Source organism: Halyomorpha halys, unplaced genomic scaffold (assembly GCF_000696795.3).
Source record: "Halyomorpha halys isolate HHAL.00 unplaced genomic scaffold, Hhal_1.1 Scaffold946.1, whole genome shotgun sequence".
NCBI lineage: Eukaryota > Metazoa > Arthropoda > Insecta > Hemiptera > Pentatomidae > Halyomorpha > Halyomorpha halys.
In genome coordinates, this window is record NW_027107439.1 from 489,785 (window position 1) to 507,000 (window position 17,216).

A 17,216-nucleotide genomic window follows, 5' to 3' on the forward strand; every position below is an offset into this window, starting at 1 on the left:
GGGGGGGGAGAGGTAGTTAAAAAAAATAAGATGTAGGATCTTATAAACTGTTCCAAGAAAACTACATTTCACCTCCGAAAATTCCAATTTCTCTTGTACCTTTTTCCAATTTTATCACTCTTTAGGGAATCTATTAATTAATAATAATTTTAAGATAGTAACCAATCCATAAAAATTTCGCTGTTATGTGATCATAGTAACCGTACAGTAGGGTAAACAAGTAAAAATGAATATTTATTGTCAATTGTCACACATTGAAAATTATTCATTTTAATTGTTTATCGGTTTGGCTATGATGATCGCCTGACAGAGCTATAATTTCCTCCAAATTGATTCCCCTCCGAAGTTCATCACGGCCTCCGAAAAGAATGAGAAATTACAAAATAAGGGAAAAAACGCAATTATTTATTCTTTTGAACCCTATCAGTTCTCGTGCCGACAACGGGCTGAAATAGTAAGGTGAGGTTGACATTAAATTACTTTATATATATATAATGATATTTTTAAATTAAAATATATTCGAAACCGTTCATTGCGGGAATTTATCAGAAATATTATTGTTCATTTGTAGGCTATTAAGATCAGAGACACGGATTTTTATAATTCAGTGTATATATAATAAAACAAAATACAACATTATCTTAGAATTTTATTTTTCAAAATCAAGAGTTAAGTAATGTTTCTTGATAAATGAAGATTTAAATAAGAATCTGCAATTGTCACCGAAGTATTGATCAGTTAAACAACTTTTCTGACTTATTACATTAATAAATTATAATGATATATTACAAGTAAAAATAACCATGGAATATTAAAATAGGAAATAGATATCACATACATGCATATTTATAAACCGAACGACAACCTTAAAACATTTACAAATTATGCCGTTTAAAAACACTTAGAAACCATCGCCAGGAGTAAACAAAACTTTCAATATTATCTAAGTAATTATCACAAAAACTATTCTGAGTGGAGAAAGTTAAGAGCGTGAACAACGATTGTGTGTTAATGGATTCGGTTCCACGAGGAAGTTCACATAAAGGAGTTAACCAATGTTAGGAGATAGTTTTCTCAGTTGTTAACTTAGCACTTACAGATCCAAAGCCTAACTTTTTTATTATAAAAATAGTATTAATAAAATAAAGAAAAAGTAATTTTCTGGTTTTCAATGATTTTAAACGACACGATCAGAAACGTTGAAACAAACCCTCGCGGGGTCCGAATAAGATGACTAAAAAAATGTGCTAAGGTGTGTACACAACTTTCACTTAGAATACTACTTAGAGTGAAATAAAACCTCGCTTATTCATATCACATTATTTACTGTATTGAGCCTTCCAGTTAATAGATCGAAAACTCCAATTCGTGGAGATTTGAACGGAAAATCGTCCATACCTGTAATTGTATGGAGCGATCAGGGATCAGATCCTTAACACATGAAGAAGAACTAACAGTGAACTAACAGCCAAGGAGGTTAAGATGGGCATGATATGTGACTCGAAGTAATCCATCAGGACGTCTCTAAGCAAAGATGGGTGCCACTATAGTTGGCCGCCAATGGCCAAAGACCACTTGGGAGGCCAAATGGATAGATAGAATCGACAAAGATGCGAAAGAATGGTCTGTAGAGCCAATATATATATATATATTTATATTTGATTTTTTTTTTTAAGAAGATAATTTATTTAAACTGTTTAAAGAACTAATAATCTAATAATTAAGTTTTTAATCAAAAATTTAGTTTTTATCAGTAGGCTTTTAAATTTTTTAATTAAACAGTTAATAAAATTAATCATTAAATTTAACATATCAAGAGAGTTATGTGCATTTATACTTTATCCATTTCAGTTTTAGCTGATAGGCCTAGCCTTGGTGGGATCGTTAAAATCTATTTCTGAGGTAAAAACTAACAGCTTTTATTAATGGATCAACTTATTTATAACTTTAACAAATTAGATGTCTTAAAGACCGCCAACAGGGATTTTAAGACCGGCAGTAAAAATTAGATCTATTTTAACCTCAAATGAGAATAACTTGGCTAGGTTCATAGTTCAACGAACTATTAAATGTATACATGAGAATGTTTTAGAAACAAGATTCATTTGCAACTAGTAGGAAAGAAAAAATGACCTAAACATTATTCTAAAATTATCCAAGAGGAGGACACAATGGACCATATATCTTGAAATGTAAGATATCTAATTTTGAAAGGTTTTTTAATTTTTTTTTTCTAGGTTGATTTAAAAGTTTATTATTGAATATAATAAAAAAAAAGTTACGAAATAATAATCTATTATGTCTACATAACGAATGACTCACATTGCCAAAAGTTTCCAGATCTGCTAATTAATTATTCTAGGAGTCATAAAATGAAAGTAAGTTTCCTGGAACTTGACTGCTTTTATCAATGGGAGTGCGTCAACGCATAGCGACCGGATTCCTTCTTGGCGTCAGAAGACCAGTCCCCGGCTTCCTGGCAATGGGGGATGGTAGCAGGTAAGTGACTCATTACGGGGCAGAGAGGATGGTGAGTCATGGAAATATTCTGGAAGGACCAAGCACAGGTAGCAGGAGGCTAATGAGGTCATCAGGGTCTCTATGAATGGTTTCGGGAAGCAATCTTTTAGAATAATGACTGCTTTTCGGCGCAAGGGCGGCCTTCAGCTTCGCAAGCTGTTATGTCGAAGAAACCTTACCTAGTCTTACAACTCATTTTTTAAAATATATAACCGATCAAGAATTGAGAAAAATCATTCAGAATGTGCTGAAAATTTAAATTACCTATGAGGGGAGATTTCACGGAAGATCCCGGTTTAGGCAGATGATATAACAGTCTTTATATGTAAACAAAATTACAAATAGTACAATCGGCTTAATATAAAGATAATACCAAACAAATGGTCGTAAGCCTAAATGTACAACCGATTCACAAGATCAGTGATGTTTAAATAAATGGAGATACGGATGAATCACTTAATTAAAATTATTTTAGGGACAAAAGCAGTTCCTTGATAAGTTCTTCACAATGATGAGCATCATTATTCTAGGAACATCGAATGACTTGAAGAATGCGTCATATGACATCGAGTAATGAATAGAGAAAACGTTAAAAAAACACTATTGAAAATCCCCAAAAAATACTTCATTGTTATTAATTTCACCGTTTTTTTTTTTAAATTATAATTCTTGGTTTAATGATTGTTTCCTCTACAGGTTGATTTTATCAACTGTTGATAATTATGTTTTAGCTAACAATAGGAAAAAAAAGATTAAAGATGACACTAACGAAAACAAGAAACCAATATTGTAAACTAAATAGACAACGCGTAACGATAAGAAAAAAAGTCAGAATACGGTCTGAAACGTTGTCAAGTACATATATATATATATATATATATATATATATATATAGAGAGAGAGAGAGAGAGAGAAAATAATACTTCGTTATAACTCTTTCACTATTTGTAAATGAAAATGAGGCATGTATGAAGCATTAGTGAAACGGTTAAAAAACCTTAAACTAAAGTATTAGGAAAAATATTAGTTTTAGGTGAATAATAAAATAACCAGCTCAAAAATCTTCAAAACTATAAAAAAATATTGATTTTTTCTACAGTTTTTATTTTTATGGATTTTTACTTTTTAAAAAAATATTTTTTGAATTTGTTGACATGAACTGAATTCAGGGTGAATTAGTCGATTTATTTAGGTTAGATGAAAATTCGTTGAAAATATGCCGTTAAGCTATCTAATCAATATTGCTGTTATTAAGATATTATATATTAAAAAAATCCTTTTTTCGTTAAATATAAAATGATAAACCATATTTAATTAACTATACCATGAGTCAGTTTTCATGAAATCTAAAGATCTTATCCAAACAGTTCGAAAATTATACAGAAGAGAAAAGAGATATTGGGTTTCCAATGGATAGCTATTATTAACTGCAAGTGAAATCAGTTTTCGACGACCATTAAAATTTTGCAAAAATAATATTATATAATTCCTGATATTGACATAAATATATGCACCAACAAATGCTAATTTAGAAGTAATAATAATTAAAAAAAAGATAGTAGTATCAGTTGAAAATAAATAATAAATTTCATTAAGCACTCGAAATCCCAGCATAGTTGGCAACACTGGTACTACTAACTGTCTTATTAAAAATTAAATGGATTTTAATAAATTCGGCTTATGGTAACAAGAATGGATTCTTCTTAAAATAAAAGGAAAAAAAAAAAACTTTCAACTCAAAAGCATCTTAGATACTGTGGAAAATGTCAGGGTGTAGGACTGCATTAGAAGTCCGGTGGCGCGAACTGTCAAAAAAGAGGTGCGGCATTATGAATCTTTCTCAAAAAGTGATTCAAATTAATCAATCAATCAATGTATTTAATTAACAATCAGTGCATACGATAGATAAGCAGGCATGCTTCGATTCTGATTGAAGTAGTAATCTAAAAACAAATTACAACGGGAATGAGGCTCTTTATCCTTTTAAATTTAATCTTAGAACCGTTTAAATTCAATAAAAATCCAAGAGAAAATACTTTATCATGAACGCAACCTTGAAGAAAATTCTTAAAATAAGTTGGGTGGTGCAGGAGAGAGTTGTGTCTTAGGCAACTGTTTGGTAAAATAATACATGCATTTAATCTTATTTTGGCAACCTATTGTTTACATAGACGCTAAAGTACACTCTTCCACATAGCGAGGACAGTTCTCTTAACCACTAAATTAATTATATAAAAATAAGAATAAAAGGATGGGAAAAACACAAGCATGGAAGGCAATCTAACCTGGGCTAAACAATTGCAATAATTATGTCCAAGGATACTTTCCTCATTGTCCTTTCACCCTCAGCTTAAAGGTATTGTTCAGGTACAATAAAGAACCAACAATTCATTCTAATTATAATATGCGTCCATTATGGATCAGCGTAATTACGATGGCAGTATCAAAGTCTCCTATGGAAATTGTCATTTTTCTTTCTTATTTGTTTTTGATACAATGGTTAATAGGAGCGAATAATAGCACACATATCAGTATTTTCGATCCGCTACAAGTGTACCAACTTAACATCAATAAGGATTAGTTCAGAAAAGAGATTATTAATCATAATAAAGTTAGCAAAGCAATAAGTTTGAATGGGTGTAAGTTAGAGATTAAATATTGGCTTACCTTCTGTATGAGAAGTGGTTGTCCAAAATCTTTGCCGCCTTGAAGACGTATGCCCCAAGGTGAGTTATCCGTCCGACTCAACCTGACACTAATTACCTGAGCCATAACTGATAATAGATAATTTCGAATTTACGTTCGTTTGCTAACTAATATTTCGCTCGAATATACGAAGGGCTGTAGAGATGATGGGAGAAGAGAAGAACGATGCAGTGTCAAGTTATCCCAGCTAAGGACGTTCCGATTTTAGACACGCTCCGGAGCCCCCTCTGTCTATTTTTGAATTTAGATCTGGTCCCGGCCGCGAAGGCGGGGTGGGGATGCGCAATGGTCTCCTTTCTGCTCCTCGGCGCATATCCCCTTACATTGGCAGTTTACTGATAACAGCTTTGAAACTTGTGATAACTTAATGGCAACCTGTATCAAAATTTAATGTTTTCTGTTTTGTTTCATTAGTTGATGTAAGGATTTTTTAATTTATTGCTGTAATGGATTCTACGCAGCAGAATCTGGATGCTGTGTCTGAAGACGGTGTCACTGACTCTCCAAAAAGAGGTTATTAATGATTATTTGAACTTGTTAGTGGTTTCAAAAAAAGTTTAAGTTTTAGCTAAATAATAGAAAAAAAAAAACTGTATGCTTTGGAAGAACCTTCGAGATTCTTCTTTCCTGTCCGAAATTATGGGAAACATATTACTATTTTGTTTATCTTAAATATTTTGTATCTCTTGTAAGTAATACCGAAGAACCTAATTTAAATTATTATATTTATCATTCCATGAGCTCTTAATTTATTAAAAATTATATGTATTTAAAATGACCTACTTGGCAATTTAAAAATGCTATTGTTAATGTCAAACTAATTGTTGGAAGATAATGAGTTGACCATATATAATTTAGCTGAGAAACTATTTATTAGTTAGTAACAATTTTCGCATTTAGCCCCGATGAACCCCTGCAAAGTGGAGCAAAATGTTGATTAATAAAAATAATTAGTTTTTCTGCTATTTATCATTCTTTTCTTGACCACTACCGGGCCTAGGGGCTATCTTCCTACAATTAAATGAACTAGTATGATTATTTTTACTATAATCAATATATTGCTGGTCTGAAAGAATAATGGCAGCTTTAAACTTTTTGAAATTGGCTTTGTTGTGTTGGCGGATTCAAAAATGCATTTTCTAGATGTTTTGTAAGTCAACTTATCGTACATAAAAATTTGCGAAGAGGGAATTTTGAAAGTACAATTATGTCGATATACAAACATCTAGTAAATCCATTTTTGTGCCCATCATAACAATAAAGTCAGATTCACAAAATTTTACAGTTGCTTCATTATTCTATTGCAAAGATATTGCACTGCCTGCAGAGACACCTGTGCATTTAAAATTTTTTTTATTTATTTATGATGTTTATTGTATTAAATTGTTACAAAAGAAAAAGTGAAGTACATTTGTTTTACTGTGTATTTGAAATATTGATCGGTACAACATTTATTTCAAAATAAAATGTTGAGTTTCAAAAATTTGAACATTTTTACTTTAACTCTCACTGGAATTGATTATTAATTTATGTATTATTTCAGGTCCAACATTATCAACTAGTACTAGTAGCTTTGAACCGCTTGATCCTCATGATCCAAACCTCAGCAAGTTGGCTACTACTATGTTTCAAAAAACTTCAGATTATTTGTTAGGAGAATTAACGCTTACACAGGTGATATTTTATGTTGTATTTTTATTGAGTAGTATGAGATAGCAGATGTCATGTTTTTCTGGCCACTTGTAAATCATTCTCTGCTTTTAATTTTTTAAACATTGATTCTTATTTGTTTTATTTAAATAGATCATTGCTAATCTCATACTATGGATAAAGAGTTGAGAACTCAACTTTGTTAGCCTCCTGGTTGAAAGTATTATTGGTAATAAGAAAGAGTCTTATTTGCTTCATTTCTTTTATTTTTTTTTGCTCAAGTCTTCCAATGAATACCACTATTAAACTTTAATATTTGCGGCAGTGGGGGTTCAAAATTGTACTTATCAAGACTGCCGGCCAGTATTAAACAAAAAAAAAATAGCAATAAATTAGTGTTTTTTTAGCTAGTTAACTAAGAAAAAAAGTTCCAAATAACAACATGAATGCCAGAATAAAAGATGCATCTCTAGGTTGTGCAAATTAACAAAAGAAATTTTTAAATAGGTATTATTTAGAAAGAAAATTTTAGTCCAAAAACAAATAAAATATCTTGAAATTGACAAAAAAAAATTTTATGTGATGGAGTCTTGAACTCACTGATTTTTTTTAGAATTTCCTGCTGACCTCTGCGTCTCATCTTCACTGAGTAATTAAGTGATTATAGTAAAGTGTCCTACTGCGGGCTGAGCGCTTATAAAGTTTCTGAAACGAACTTGAAATGGTGGGGACTTGATCCCTATAACTGTGTACGAGAACTTGGTCCCTGGCACTTTCAAGGATTAAGCCGTAATACTCGCATTGTATGCAGATTTAATTCCTATGGTGTATTCAATACATACATATGAACAGCATACTTGATGTGTATCGGCATGTAAATATATACAAGTATATATGACTATACATATACACGTGTGTTTATATCAAAAATAAAAAATAGGTTTTTTTCCTTTTTTAGTACAGTGGCCACAACAAACATTACATTTAGTTTGACTTTTATGTAAATTATAAAATTGAAATTAAGACCCATGTAATGCTATAAAATACAATTAAATATTGCTATTTGTTTCATATGATTTTGAGGTATGTTGTTACTCATTATAAAGTATGCAATTACTAAATAAGAATAGCTTTATAGTATTTCTTGTGTTTTGTATGCTGTACTAAAATAGTGCAAACTTTTTTCATTTTTATCAGGATAAATAATAATTTCAGGAGTATTGGATCAATTTTCTGATACAAATATTATGGAAGATAGACCTAACAAAGTTTAATCATGATCTACGATAGAGAATAGCATCCCTTACATATAAATCACATTTTTATTCTATTTGAATTTTATTTATTAAATTCTGTCATTTCTGGTTGAAGTTTGATGTTAGGGCCATTTTATTGGTGTTGATCATGAAAAACAATATCATATTAGTTTGAATAAGTTCCTGTTATAGAAATCAGTATCCCATATGTAAGCTTTTGTATATGTATATTAGTAAATTTATATTATACCCTCAATACATCTGAATATAATACAACTTAGATATGGTAATAAAGTACTAAATGAGGAAAACTAGTTTATTTTTGTTAAATTTGATATATATTAAAACTTGTTTGTTTATAGGCTGACTATAAACTGTTAGAAGCCATGAATATAGCAACTGTAGGAAAATGTAATGATATGACTCAAATGACCCAGCAAATTAAGAAGAATATGGTTGATCTGCAGGAAAAATGTAAGTTTTTAAAAATAAAAATTATTAAATTACATCTCCACAGTACTTTTAATGTGTTATTATGTTACTACTATGATATAATCAGTGATTTTAGACAGTATAGTTCAAAGCTACTAATCTTTGCCTTATATACCAAACCTATAGATAAGCCATCCAACTATGGCTCCTATCATCTCCTGACTATTCAAATTTTGCTGATATACTATATATATATATTGTTCTGATATACTATATATCTTTTGCTGATATACTATGTATATATTTTGCTGATATACTATATATATATATTGTTCTGATATACTATATATCTTTTGCTGATATACTATGTATATATTTTGCTGATATACTATATAAATTTCATCTTAGCTTCACAAATATTGGAAGTGGTTAAAGTTCAATAAAAGTTTTTAGTGTCCTAGGCAATAATGCCAACTATATGACAGCTAATTGCCCTGGATAGTAATGTAAACTACAATTTAACTTGTAGTTGACACTCTAGACAATAATCCAAGCTATGCGTTAATTTTTAGTTGACGTCCTAGTAGTAATAATGTTAACTACAAGTTTATGTATATTGTCAAACATTTTAATGATCAATATCTGTGACAACAGCTAGGACATTGCATAGTATACTTGTACAATTAATTTTTCAAAGTATGTAAATCTTTTAGAACATTGAAGCTTTTTTCTTTCTTTTTTAACTTGACTAAGTTTTTGTGTTTGTGTTAGGAATATTGATATGTTTTGTATAAGATTATTATTATATTTCCAGGTTCACCAGCAGTTTATAACTTTGACAATGCAAATTTTCGAAAACAATTGGCTCACATATAGTCCTTCCTCATTGTAATGTCTATCTCATTGATATTCAAACATTTCAATTTCTTATTGCATTCATTTATTGTGTTTCTTTTCATAATCATCTCCTTTTTTCAAAGATCTTATTCCAACTCTCCATTTGATATTATGCATTTTAATTACCTTCCTTTCTTGTTTATTTGGTTTAACTTCCTTATGTACAACCAAAATGCCTGAAGGACAAATTATATATATTAATCTTTCAAGCCAGAGTAGGAAGACAAAGATTCTTTCCATAGGTACGCCATTAAATAAACTTTGACCAGTATTTGAACCAGTGCCGTTTCTGACTTGAGGTTCCCAAGGTGACTCCTTAACTTAAGTGTGTGTTCAACATGGCCTCTTGTCTCTTATTTACTTTTTTAAAATTTTTTGTCTGAAACTGAAATCGCTCATTTGATTCTGCTTTATTTTTGATAAATAAAATAATAAATATTAATATAATTAACATATTTATATTTCTTAGATGAATCTCTCCGTCCTGTGCTGGAACAAATAAATGAAATTGAAGCTAGTGTTATGAAACTAGAGAAGGCTGCCTATAAACTTGATGCTTATTCCAAGCGGCTAGAGAATAAAGTCAAGACTCTTGAAAGGAAATGAAAACAGCTTTCGCCCTCTGAAGGGGATTGCACGCAGTGATAAGACACTTGAGAAATATATTGCTGTTTCTAATTCACAACACTTTAATTACTGTAAATATTCTTTAGAATCTTGTGTCATATTTGTTTTTCTGTTGTTTTGTATAAAATTTGTTTTTAAATGCTAGAATTATGAATTTTTAATTTATCATTCTGTAATTGTAGATTTTTTTTTCTTTAACTCATAAACCCTAAAAAGACTGAAACATTTGGTTTAATGAGTTGTAAATAAAATAATGTTATCTTAATTTTATTTTTTTACAATTGCAATAAAGAGTAATTATGAGATTTTTCTTTATTGGAGATTATTTATTTCAATTGTATGATGAGTAATTCTAACTTTTTAAAATCTCATCATTTTACAACAGATAAATTTGTTTTGCTTATCTAAGTGCAGAGCAGAGATAACTTATATTGATGCTTTAGTAATCAAAATGTGAACCATTGAATGTAAAAGTGGTGTCAGTCAAATCTGGATTTTTGAGATATTTAAAACTTTAGGGGAAGTTATTTCAAGTTTTAATCATGATTAACAGCTTTTCTTGTTAGCATTAGTCACTCACAAACATATCCAATATTAAAAAAAAAAAGCATTTGAAGGTAATACGTTCAGTAGTTAGCTAAAATATTATTGTTTTATATAAATTCATTTTGATAAGAATAGAATGACTGACACCACTTTTGCTCTGAACAGCTAATGTGTTTGTATATTTAAAAATAAAAATAATTAATTAGTATATATATTTTAACCCTCTGATGTTATTCTTGATTGAATTAAGTTAATCCAAAATTTAATTACAATATGTTAACTTCTTTCTTAAGAAAACATATAAATGGCAATTTATATGTTATTAAATGATTTTGTTTGCTTTGGCATTATTGTAAGACTCCAAACAATCTATTCTCTTAAATGCTAGTTAATAACTTACCTGTCAGCATTTCATAAATTCAGGTGCCATCATGGCTATAAACCACAAATCATACTTTGTGTGAATGTAAAACAGACTGACAAAATTGAGATTGGACACCACTCTTTAACAGTTCAATATACACTTACTGTTCCTAGGAAAGTTACTTCATTCGAATTTATCTTCATCTGGATTTAAATCCTGCTCGATAAAAATGTGCTCATTAAGCCATTTTTTGTAGTCTTTATTTTATCTATAAAGTTTTTTATTCAACATTTGGTAAAAAGTTCAATTTTCTTCTAGTGATTGAATTTGCTCAAGACAAAATGGTTCTTGGAATAAATTAGTTAAAACTCCAAAATGACTTAAAATGAGGCGACGCAAATCGGGGACTGCCTGTACTGAAGGAAAAGGGGACTAATTAACATTATAAATTGCTGACACTGAAAATATTTCACTATACCTTGAATATTATTAATTAATAATTTTATAAAAAGCAACAATTCTAATGCCTACATCATAAAATATGGTAAATCTAAAAAAACGTGTCCTTCAGGATATATACATTACCATATTGTATCCATCCATTATTATCAGATAAAACCACATAGTATTATGAATTTTGTTCTAGACTACTTTTTATGTAACTCAGCCCATTCCCATTTTTCCTCGTTTTGTTTTAATATCTCTTAAATGGATTAAAATATCTATAATTGTTTCTAAGTTGGTGATATAATAAGGAAGCTGAATCCAGGATATTATTTTCCTCCATATTTATTTTGATCTTTATTTATTGAGAAATTTTTATTAATTCTATATAATCAAAATATTTTGCAACACAAGGTTACTTTTCATCTGTGTCTAGGAATTTCTGTAATGATACACTCTACTATTATCAGCAAGGTTTGGGGAGGCAGAAGCTATAGGTGATTGGGAGACAAGTGTTGCCAACTATAAAAGCCAACCCTGTCATCCTATGTTCGCACCCAATTCTTCATGTTCAGCAACCATGAATCCAAGCTGTTGGTCCAGACTGGTCTAGCCCTCTACCACCATCCTCTGTTAATTTGTCTTCATAAAATATTTTTAGTACTTAGAAACTAAAAAGGATTCAACAGATACAATTTGAACATAATTTTTTTAAAATATCCATAAAGCGCTGAAATTTTACCTATAAATTAATGAAGAGATACAAATTTTGTATTAAAATGGTTCAACCATTATAATTATTCTTTGTATAAAATAATTATTCTAATTAAATTTGTGAATAAAGGCTCATTTCCACCTCACAAATATTTGTTGTGGAATATCACAACAGTGCTTATTTCCACACTAATTGAAAACCTACCCTTACTTACAGTTCAACTTTGTGAATAAATGATAAAAACTGATGACTAAACTACAAACAAAAACTTTTACCATTTATAATAACAAATAGGAAACATAAAACTTTTTAAGTTATTTATAATATTAGTATTAGGAGTTGATAAGGTGCAATAGTTTACTGTCATTTGAGGTTGTTACTTGTGTAGTTGAAAGTGTTACCAACTATCAAGTAAATCCTGAGTGACATGACATTAAATGTCATAGTTTACAAGGTGTTAGTGTCTGCGACAGCTGTCACTTCGAGTCTAGGCTTAAGAATACATCTTCATTTGATAGGGAAGGTAGTATTATTCTTTTTTCATCAGTTAACTATTTATAAATTTTATTTTTATTATAGTAAAAAAATAAATACATAACATTTTGTACATATAAATTGTCTTTTCTAGCCATTTTTTTAGTAATCTACCAACTTAAATTAAAGGTATACTTCTGCTACTTATTTTACTAACAGTTATTTTTAAAGCATTTTAATACTTTAAATAAAAGAAAATATATATATGTACATGTACATATTGTTTAAGAGATGGCTTAAATAAAATGCTTGACATACATGGTAACATTAAAATATAGTGATGGTTTAGGAATCTATAGATCTATCTGATTGGAAATTCAGTTGGCCCAGATTCTTTTAAGGTGATATCCCGCAGAGCTGTAACATCATGTTATAAGTAAATTAAAAACATCATACTTAAAATTATAATACAGAAAAAATTATAGAAGATTATATGATCATGCTTTATTATGAATAATTTGGAGAAAGTAAAATCTATATGGACTAATTAATTATAAGCAGGATTTTTAAATTTTTGTGTCTCATGTGAGGATATGTCATATTTCCTAACAAGAAATAATTTTAAATATTTGAACTGGTCCACTGCAGGAAGTGAGGCATTATTAATATTTACTGTTCTCCCTACTTCATCAAACGAGATTGGGGTTGTAGAAAAGTACAAGTACCTTAATTTACTTAAAGCTGGCCACAAATAGACCATGAAGTTTTCTATCTCCCTCTTTTAACATCAGTTATGTTCAATAATCAACCAGTCAAGGAGTCTAGACAATACGTAAAAGGACTCCATTCTTAATGTATTAAATTATGAATTATGGAAGTAGAGGTTGGATATTGCCAATTTACTGTTATTTTATAATTACTGAAAATTATTGGAGATCAATTGAAATAGAAACAAATTAATAAGACAATAACTCAACTAGTTATTTTATAAATACCGTTTTATAAAAAACCAACCAGTATAAATAAATACTCACTGACTCAATCTGCTCACTCACACACATGAACATGTCATAGGCAACATCACAAGTGTATCCTTCAGCTATAATTAACAGAAGAAAATAAAAATAATTATTTCATAGAGAAGTAGAGGGGAAAAAAATGAATGATAATGTTGGCTAAAAAATACTGAGCCCCATCCTCCTATAATCATAATTTTTAAACAATATATATATTAAAGGACAATCGAGGTTTTTTTTTATTCTTCTAATATAGAGATATTACTAGATAAATACAAGATATCCCTGTCCCACTTCAATTCATAATATATTTCCTGAGATATGAAGAACTCAAATTTAAGAATGTAAGTTCGCACTAAAACAGTCGCTATAGCATCATGGCTGCCAGTGAAGATATAGTTCACCCAAATGAACTTATAATAAAGATTTTTCATTTTGTTTGATGAATAGTTTCTTATTTAATATTTTCAATGATTTTTATGTGAGTTTGGACTGTGAAAAGTTCTGAAGTGATTAATAAGATATTATTGTGTCACAGGATAAAAGAGCAATGGTAAGATTACTGTTATAAAAATTATTCATTATTATCGTTTTATATTCAACTGACCATTACACTTTTTTGTATTTCTGGAATTTTAAATAATTTCGTCAGGTTTATGTAGGCAAATTGGAATTAATTTTTATTTTGTAAAATCTCATCGAAATTTTTATATTCAATAAGATTTAATTTCAATTAAACTTTTAATTTTTATTTGTCAAACCTCAAAATATTATTTTATATAATTGTTTTAAAAATAAGTTGTAATAAGACAATGAATCACTTTATAACAATTTTAATTTTAATTAAAATAAAATACAGGACATAATTAAAGATTAAAAAAAGAAATAAATATAAAAATTTTGATTAAATAAACAGTGGTAGCTTCATGAGAAAATTATTGAATGACTGTTAAATAAACAATTGCTTTTTGAATAAATTTTAGTCTGTTTAGTTTTTTTAAACAAATTAATAAGCTATGGATTATTTAGCTTTAATAATGATGTGAACTATGATAGTTTCTGTCATGACAGCAATTATAATGGCATTACTATGGCACTTGGCCCGGTGTAATATTTTATAGTTCATGTAGCAGCAGTGAAGTGACTGTCATGTTAAAACTAGTTTGCATGGTTACATTTAACATTCATGGCAGTCACTGTTGCAGACATTGCAATAATGGATACTATATAATTATTGCCATCATAACTTTGTCAAAACAGTACTCTCACACTAGATAGGACAGTACGTGTTGTGGCAGGGTAGTAAAATTTTATAAATTGGATAATTTTAATAAAATCTTGGTTCTCCATTAAACCATAGGTATTAGAGTAAAATGCTTATTCCAGGTTTTGAAAGTACCTAGGTAGGGATTATTAGGGTTTTATAGTTAAAACTATATTTAATTTAAAAAAAAAAGACTATTTATTTTAAAATAAAATGGTAAAATACCTTCTGCTAAACTCTGGTTTGATTTTCGTTGTTGGATCTCTTTGGCCAAACACTGTTGTACTCCCTGAATAGTTGCTAGATAGTAATTTCTATCTTTTACTCCTTCTGTAAACAGCTGCACCAGAGCAGGAGCTGTAGGAAAACCGTTATCATCCACCTGTAGAAATTAAAGGCAATAGTTTTAGTCAGCAAGTAATTACATTTTTAATAATTTTTTATCTATTTTAAGCAGTGGCATTAAATCTTCAAACACATGGTCAAACTTAAACAAGGATAGGTATTATTCAAAAGATTTTAATGAAAATTTCAAGATTCCTAAATTGGTACATACTTTTTATGTTGTTAAAAAAATTACCCAATGAACTTTTATTTAATTTAGTCCAGAAGTTTTTAAAAAATAATATTGTGAAGAATATATGCTTTTGGTAATTTTTAAAACATTACCCTCAGCATATAAATACAATATTTCATGTTGATTAAAAGATTTTTCCATGCTGCATTGAAATGTGGTTAGTAATTTCAGGAAATTTAGGAAAATATGTCTGACACAACACATGTAGAATATAAGACAGTTCAAGAAGGGAGAGTCAACTGAAAACCATAAAAATTTTATTCTGTAAATGGAAACCTAAACAAAACCACAAAATTTGCTTAAGATTGTATTTGCTTTCTAAGTTTGAATTAGTATAGTATTTCGTTGAATTATTATTATAAAAAAGCTTGTACTTTGATTAATTATATCTATAAATTAAAGGCATACCATTTCATTCAAGCTTTAATCACATTAGTGATCTATGCTATAGTATACTCAACTTTGTGAACCAGAAAAAGAAAATAATGTGAACAAATGTAAAGTAACTTTTATGACATAAGTTAAATATTTATAACATTGGTGTTACTTACGGCTTTCATTTTCCTATAGACACACTGCAGTAGACACTGAAAAGAAAACAATATCAATAAGAAAATAAAAAAATACATACACTCTGAATGTAATAAAAGACTTAATTAACTTCTCATCATCTGACCTACAGCTATAGCAGATTTTGAAAATGTATAAATATTTAACTATCTCAATTATTTATAGCACCTAACCTTCATTAAAATTTTTATAATAAAGTAGTCCAATCTGGAGCATTAATAACTCATTTAATAATTATTACTGAATAAAAGCTTTACGATTAGCGAAGACTACAGATTTTTTGTCTGCCGACAATTTGGTTGCTAATTGATTACTATAAAGAGATAAATGTGGGTAAACGATTTAGGAACAAACAATAAAACTGTTTGATGAACCACTGGATTTCTTCCCAAGAAATGTCTGCCTTATCTAAATTATTGGTGGAAGCTCCAATATGGATTGCTTAATGGTTTCGGTTGTTCTGAGTTTCTGTTCTTTTTTATTTTTTAACACCACTATTTTTGAAAGGATTATATAGGAATATTTCAAAATAATAATATCTAAAATTAAATTAAAACAATTAATTTGTTGATGCTTGATAATTATTATTGATAATTGTTATTTTTTGAAAAGAAAGTTAACAATATTTCAGAATAAGTCAATACATCTTTTGAAAAATTATTATGGGAGTATCTCTTTTAGATAAGTTAAATTTTTATTGAATATGCTGATCTGTGACATCTATTTGATTGGAGAAAATTTATTTTGAGTAAAATTATAGAATAAGTTTTAGCCCTAGACCTTTAATTGGTAAAAAAAACATTTGATAGAATAAAGCTCATATACATCATGCTGGTGTAAGAGAACATTTTAACTATAGCACTTAATGGATTTTTTATGAATTCTATTAAAAGGTGTTCAGATATCATGACATTGCCTAGTTAATCTGTCTTTTTTAAATGAAAAGCTTGAAGCATATACAAAATACGTACTCCTGCAATTCTTCTTTCTTCACCACTAAAGGTTTCTCTTTTCTGTCTTTCAACTGACTGACCAAGTACACTCAGAGCTTCTGTAAACAAAAGTTTTCATATCTCAGTCCTTAATTTAATTTTGAATTCAATATATGTTATTTACTTGATGTGTATATATGTATACAGTTGTAAATATCAATAAATA

The 17,216-nt window shown here is 29.0% G+C and overlaps 3 protein-coding genes across 7 annotated transcripts in view; 1 reads left to right on the forward strand and 2 right to left on the reverse strand.

Moving 5' to 3' along the window:
- Positions 1-5,457, reverse strand: part of Zasp52 (Z band alternatively spliced PDZ-motif protein 52) — a 128,236-nt gene extending 122,779 nt beyond the window's left edge. For all 5 annotated transcript variants that reach the window (XM_067045720.1, XM_067045718.1, XM_014431123.1 and 2 more), the window contains exon 1: positions 5,188-5,457. In XM_067045720.1, the coding sequence (XP_066901821.1) occupies positions 5,188-5,292 (105 nt within the window). In that variant the 5' untranslated portion in view covers positions 5,293-5,457. The remainder of the gene's footprint in view (positions 1-5,187) is intronic.
- Positions 5,458-5,535: 78 nt separating this feature from the next.
- Blos2 (biogenesis of lysosome-related organelles complex 1 subunit 2) lies at positions 5,536-10,854 on the forward strand. Its single transcript, XM_014431125.2, has 4 exons — positions 5,536-5,739; positions 6,770-6,900; positions 8,495-8,606; positions 9,931-10,854. The coding sequence occupies exons 1-4, from the start codon at positions 5,673-5,675 to the stop codon at positions 10,065-10,067; spliced, it is 447 nt and encodes a 148-aa protein (XP_014286611.1). The 5' UTR covers positions 5,536-5,672; the 3' UTR covers positions 10,068-10,854.
- A 1,850-nt stretch (positions 10,855-12,704) lies between these two features.
- The window catches only part of Obp73a (Odorant-binding protein 73a), a 53,928-nt gene continuing 49,416 nt past the window's right edge, over positions 12,705-17,216 (reverse strand). Inside the window, exons 4-8 of the mRNA XM_014431129.3 lie at positions 17,030-17,109; positions 16,040-16,075; positions 15,137-15,293; positions 13,666-13,730; positions 12,705-13,048 (exon numbers count right to left, since the gene is read on the reverse strand). Of these exons, the coding sequence (XP_014286615.1) occupies positions 13,028-13,048; positions 13,666-13,730; positions 15,137-15,293; positions 16,040-16,075; positions 17,030-17,109 (359 nt within the window). The 3' untranslated portion in view covers positions 12,705-13,027. The remainder of the gene's footprint in view (positions 13,049-13,665; positions 13,731-15,136; positions 15,294-16,039; positions 16,076-17,029; positions 17,110-17,216) is intronic.

What these genes read in the sequence shown, in the direction of transcription:
- Blos2 (XM_014431125.2), top strand. Translation starts at nt 5,673, where the DNA reads ATGGATTCTACGCAGCAGAATCTGGATGCTGTGTCTGAAGACGGTGTC. An exon ending in CACTGACTCTCCAAAAAGAG is followed by an intron (nt 5,740 to 6,769) that starts GTTATTAATGAT and finishes GTATTATTTCAG; the next exon opens with GTCCAACATTATCAACTAGT. An exon ending in GGTTGATCTGCAGGAAAAAT is followed by an intron (nt 8,607 to 9,930) that starts GTAAGTTTTTAA and finishes TATATTTCTTAG; the next exon opens with ATGAATCTCTCCGTCCTGTG.